This window comes from Polypterus senegalus, chromosome 3 (assembly GCF_016835505.1).
Source record: "Polypterus senegalus isolate Bchr_013 chromosome 3, ASM1683550v1, whole genome shotgun sequence".
Classification (NCBI taxonomy): Eukaryota; Metazoa; Chordata; class Cladistia; order Polypteriformes; family Polypteridae; genus Polypterus; species Polypterus senegalus.
Genome location: NC_053156.1, coordinates 292332181 through 292338180, shown reverse-complemented (window position 1 = coordinate 292338180; position 6000 = coordinate 292332181). Strand labels below are relative to the sequence as shown.

The 6000-nt window shown below is 42.6% G+C and overlaps 1 protein-coding gene across 1 annotated transcript in view; it reads right to left on the bottom strand.

The window, feature by feature from the left end:
• Positions 1–481: 481 nt before the first annotated feature.
• kcnd3 (potassium voltage-gated channel, Shal-related subfamily, member 3) overlaps positions 482–6000 on the bottom strand; it is a 530781-nt gene continuing 525262 nt past the window's right edge. The window contains exon 8 of the mRNA XM_039749440.1: positions 482–607. Coding sequence (XP_039605374.1) covers positions 583–607 — 25 coding nt within the window. The 3' untranslated portion in view covers positions 482–582. The remainder of the gene's footprint in view (positions 608–6000) is intronic.

Here is a 6000-nt window from a genome sequence, read left to right as displayed (position 1 = left end):
ATAATAACTATTCATGGTGGCTCTAAAACCCGTACTGACCCCTACTCTCTTTTCTGTTTCTTTTTTTCGTTTTCTTTGTGGTGATGGCCTGCGCCACCTCCACCTACTCAAAGCTTCATGATGCTCCAACATTGATGGACTGAAAGCCAGAAGTCTATGTGACCATCATTATCAAGTCCTTCCATGAGAACCCTAAATCCAAAGAGGACTGTTTCATTGATGTTAGGTAGAATGCCCAGAGGGGACTGGGTGGTCTCATGGTCTGGAATCCTTACAGATTTTATTTTTTCTCCAGCCGTCTGAAGTTTTTTTTTTTTTGTTTTTTCTGTCCTCCCGGGCCATCAGATCTTACTCTTATTCTATGTTAATTAATGTTGACTTATTTTATTTTCTTACTGTGTCTTTTATTCTTCTAATCTATAATATGTTAAGCACTTTGAGCCACATTTTTTTTTGTATGAAAATGTGCTATATAAATAAATGCTGTTGTTGTTGTTGTTGGTGACGTCATCAATGGGGGACCAGAGGGAAGGAAGGAACCCGGAAGTGTCTTCTTCTGCTGGCTGGGGTTTTTGGTTGAATTCAAGGCAGCGTTTTCTTGTCTTTCCTGTCGGAAACAAAGAGAGAGCGGTTAGTACACTGCCGTCATCCCCTGACGTGCGATTCCGCGCTGCTCGTTGGGTCTTTATGCTGCTCCCTAAACGCTCCTGCGTGACACGACCGATGCCCAGTGTAACGACGCTCAGACTGCGGTGATGTGCTCGGATTTTCTCTTCCTGGTTAAGTTTCTAGCAGCTGCATTCTGCACTCATTGTTGCTGATTGATGTCTTTTTTTGGGTGGCCCTGAGACGAGTGCGTTACACTAATCTAGTTGACTAAAAACAAAAGCGTGAACTCATTTGCAAAGTTACAAGAGGTCTAATTTTTGCTATATTCCTTAAGTGAAAAAATGCTGTCTTAGTAATCTGATGAATATGCGATTTAAAATTCAGGTCACAATCAATAGTTACCCCTAAATTCTTTACCTCTGTCTTGACTTCAAGTTTATTTCTAATAACCTCATTATATTCATTTTTTCCAATCACTAATATTTCAGTTCTCTCCTAATTTAGTTTGAGAAAATGACTACTCATCCATTCAGAAATACAAGTAAGACACTGAGGGTCATTGAATCAAGAGAGTCGGGGTCATCAGGCGCTACTGATAAATACAGTTGTGTGTCAGCTGTGGTGGCCCATGTTATACCTTGAGATAATCTGACCTAACGGAGGAGCATGAAGATCTAAAAGAGTAGCGGACCCAGGAGAGACCCTTGTGGGACCACCTTATAGAATACGGTCACGGCGACTCACCACTCCGGTGGTCGTTCTCAAGTCACCCCTGTAAGAAGCCACCCTCCTGATCTGACGATTGCTCTTCAGTCACCAAGGCGGGTCACAAAAAAACTTACATGGGAAAGCATGGGCTGCGACTCCAAAAAGGTTCTGCGGTGGATGCACCTCTTCCGTATCTCGTGGCAGTTTTTTGGGCATTTGCCCGGGTAGAGAACGTTCCGAAGTGGCCCGATTCTCAGTCTTTTCAATTTTTCGGTCACTGATGATTCATCTTCACTGCAATTGCCCACCCCAGTCCACCTAACAATCCACCAATGCACCCCCCCAACACTTTGAAATAATCAGAGACATTTTGCCAACTTTGCATGTAATTTTATTAGTTTTTTTTTTTAAACAAAGTGTGCATGGAAAACACGCTGCCTCCTGGAAAATTCACAGATACACTGGACTGGCTTCACACATTGGTCTGGAATTCAGATTATAAGGACCAAAAAAACTAAAAAAAATGAAAAGAAAAAAAAAGCAAGGAGCACAACAGAGACAAGCTGAAACAAACAAACAAGTAAACAAATGAGAGGACTAGACATCCAGATAGGAGAACGAGAAGCGAGGGAGACGCTCATCGTATGGGGCACCCGGTGGGCTTTGGCCAATGTGCTGCCACTTTACATCGGAGCTTCAAAATCTTGCGTCCTTTTTTTTGGGGTCATCTGGAGACATCTTGTGCTTTCCTTGTCTCTTCTCTGAACGACTGGTTGCCAACATGCCATATGTAGCGGGCAGAGCCTGACAGATGCCCAAAGACAGAAACTTGGGTAGCATAATGGAGAAGTTACTCCTGAAAATTGGCAATTTTAAAGGGATAAACAAGACCCGCTCACCTGATTATTTCAAATAGGAGCGAGAAATAAAGGCAGCGACATTGAGCACGGTGACCAATCAGACAACAGCACAGCCATGATGGTCACTTGCTCAGGTCTGTGATTGGCCAAGCTTTAAGATGAGACAAACTCAAATTTCAAAGGGGAATACAGTATATTAAATACTAAAATTTAGGATTTGCTAACTTTCAAAAACATCAAATCTTAAAAAGCCCAGGACAAAAAGAAAGCTTGATGCACATTTTGGAGTGACGCTGCAACAGCAACATCTGTGTGCAATGGCTCATGTGCCAATCTGTGCTTTACGGACATCATGGTTGTGATTAAGAGTATTAGGGGTGGGGCTTATTTTGTGATTGACAGCACTGGACAAAGAGGCGAAGGAGGCTCAGTTTAAATGATATGACTGGAGGAGGAACCTCAGTTGTGATTGACAGCACTGGAGGAGGAGGAGGCTCCATTTTACTTGTTGTGACAAGAGGAGGAGCTTCAGTTGTGATTGACAGCACTGGAGGAAGAGGAGGAGGAGGCTTAGTTTAAATGATGTGACTAGAGGAGGAGGAGCCTTCAGTTATGATTGACAGTAATGGATGGGGATGCTCAGTTTAAATTGATGCAATTAGAAGAGGAGGAGCCTCAGCTGTGATTGTGATTCAGCACTGGAGGTGGAGACACCACTATACTTGCTGCGACTAGAGGAGGAGCTTCAGTTGTGATTGACAGCATTGGAGGTGAAGGAGACTCTGTTTTTAAATGATGTGAATAGAGGTTGGGCTTCAGTTGTGATTGACAACTTTGAAGGAGAAGGCTTAGCTTAAATTGATGTGGCTAGAAGAGGAGGAGATTCAGTAATGATTGACAGTATTGGAGGAGGCTCATTTTCATTCTAATGCTGCTAGAGGTGGAGCCTCAGTTGTGATTAATAGCACTGAAGGTGGACACTCCAGTTTACTTGCTGTGACCAGAGGAGGAGCTTTAGTTGTGATTGACAGCACTGGAGGAGGAGACTGCTTTATTGATGTGACTAGAGGAGAGGTGATGTCATGTGGTGGGTGTGGGAACACACTATCATCGCATGCTCCCAACCTCCTCCTCCTCCTCTTAGTGGAGAAGCTTCAGTTGTGACTGACAGCACTGGAGGTGGAGACTGAGTTTTAACTAATGTGACAAGAGGTGGAGTCTAACTGTGATTGACAGCAGAGGACTGGGAGACTCAGTTTTAAATGAGAGGAGCTTCAGTTGTGATTGACAGCATTGGAGAAGGAGGAGGCTCAGTTTTCAACTGACGCAAGAGGAGGAGGAACTTCCACTGTGATTGATGCTGGAGGAAAAGACTCCAGTTTAACTGATGTGATTAGAGGAGGAGTTTCAGTTATGATTGACAGCACTGGAGGAGGAGATTGTTTTAATTATTGTGACTAAGGAATAAACTTAGCTTCTGGAATAGGAGGAGGAGTTTCACTTTTAATTGATATGATAGAAAGAGTATCATGATTAGCAGCCTTGGAGGAGGAGGAAGACCGGATTTTAGCTTTAATTTATATGATTAGAAGAGGAGCTTCAGGTGTGATTGACAGCCCTAAAGGAGGAGACTGACTTTTATTTAATGTGACAAGAGGTGGAGCTTCAGTTATGATAAACTTCATGGAGGAGGAGTTTCAGTTTTAATTGTGGTGATAAGAGAAAGAGCCTCATGATTGGCAGAAGACTGAATTTTAGCTTTAATTTATGTGATTAAAAGAGGAGATTCAGTTGTGATTGGCAGCCCTAGAGGAGGAGACTGACTTTTATTTAATGTGACAAGAGGTGGAGCTTCAGTTATGATAGACAACGGTGGAGTGGTTTGGAACTCAGTTTTATTTGATGTGACTAGAGGAGGAGTTTCAGTGGTGATTGACAGCACTGGAGGAGGAGTTTCAGTTTTAATTGCTGTGACTGGAGTACGAGCTTCACAAAATGGCTGTCATGATTTAGAATCATTTTACAATACAGTAATAATTTTGTTTTACTCATTTGGTATTGTTCTTTTAATTTTCCTTCCATTATGAATTTTTAATCATTATTTTTATTACTTTATGTTTAGGTTACCATTTTGTTATTGGAGACCCCACTGTTTCAAACGATTTTTTTTTTTCTCGACCCCATCCTTCTTGTTGTTGGCAGTGGTGCTCCATTGCCATCATGTGATGTCATCATCCCGGTGCCCACAATATTTTGGCTCTTGATTCTGTCTTGCCATTTCTAGTTGGCAGGCCACTGTGGGGGGAAAGACTGACCTTTGTCTCTGCTGCTTCTTCTGTATTTTATTATACTGGACGTGAAAATCATTTGTGATTTACTTCTTTATTATTTTTGCAGTTGTTCCATTGACATTATTTCAGCAGCATTTTGCTAAAAATTTTTTAACTCTTTGTGCGCTGATTTATTTATTTTTTTCCTTTTCTCCCAGGGCTACTTATTCCCAAAAAAACTGCACACAAAGCAATAGCTTCTCACATAAATCAACATAACACACGTGTCGCTGTGTGCAGTGCCCTGTCGCAGTGTGTGTTAGCCATGTCTGGCATCACCGGTCGTGCGGGGGCGACTGCAGATCAGGTGGCGACCGATCAGCTGATGCCGGTACCTCACTTTGTGTTTTCATTATCTTGATCTTCAGGTCACTTGCACCAAAATCAGAGTCCGACAAGTCAAGAGTCCAGTTCAAAATAATGAAATATACACAAAGCGTCGTCCACTGCGTATTTTGCTTTGACATTCGCTTTGCTCTGTCGCCAGAAGTCGATGCCATTCTAGATTTTGTTTACTCCACGCTACCCACACACACGTAGGGATTCGACGTCAAGTCAATGAGTCTAACAGTCCTCTGAGCAAAGAGGGTCTACCTGTAAAGTAACGGTAGGTTTTGTCGACGTTCACAGCTGATTTTTGCCCTCTAGCCATTTACAGTCATTTGAAAAAGTTTGGGAACCCCTCTCAGCCTGCATATTAATTGACTCTCCTTTCAACACAAAAGATAACAGTGGTATGTCTTTCATTTCCTAAGAACATCTGAGTACTGCGGTGTTTTCTGATCAAAGATTTTTAGTGACGCAGTATTTAGTTGTATGAAATTAAATCAAATGTGAAAAACTGGCTGTGCACAAATGTGTGTCCCCTTGTCATTGTGCTGATTTGAATGCCTGTCACTGCTCAGTGCTGATTACCTGCAACACCAAATTGGTTGGATGAGCTCGTCAAGCCTTGAACTTCATAGACAGGAGTGTCCAATCATGAGTGGTCAAAAGTATTTAAGGTGGTCAATCGCAAGTTGTGCTTCCTTCCCTTTGACTCTCCTCTGATGAGTGACAGACAGCATGGGATCCTCAAAGCAACTCTCAAAGATCTGAAAACAAAGATTGTTGAGTCTCCTGGTTTAGGGGAAGGCTACAAAAAGCCATCTCAGAGGTTTAAACTGTCAGTTTCAAGTGTAAGGAATGGAATCAGGAAATGGAAGGCCACAGGCACAGTTGCTGTTAAACCAACTCAGGTCTGGCAGGCCAAGAAAAATACAGGAGCGGCATATGACAGGATTGTAAGAATGGTGACAGACAACCCACAGATCACCTCCAAAGACCTGCAAGAACATCTCGCTGCAGATGGTGTATCTGTACATCGTTCTATAATTCAGTGCAATTTGCACAAAGAACATCTGCATGGCAGGGTGATGAGAAAGAAGCCCTTTCTGCACTCACGTCGCCACAAACAGAGTCGCTTGTTGTATCAAATGCTCATTCAGACAAGT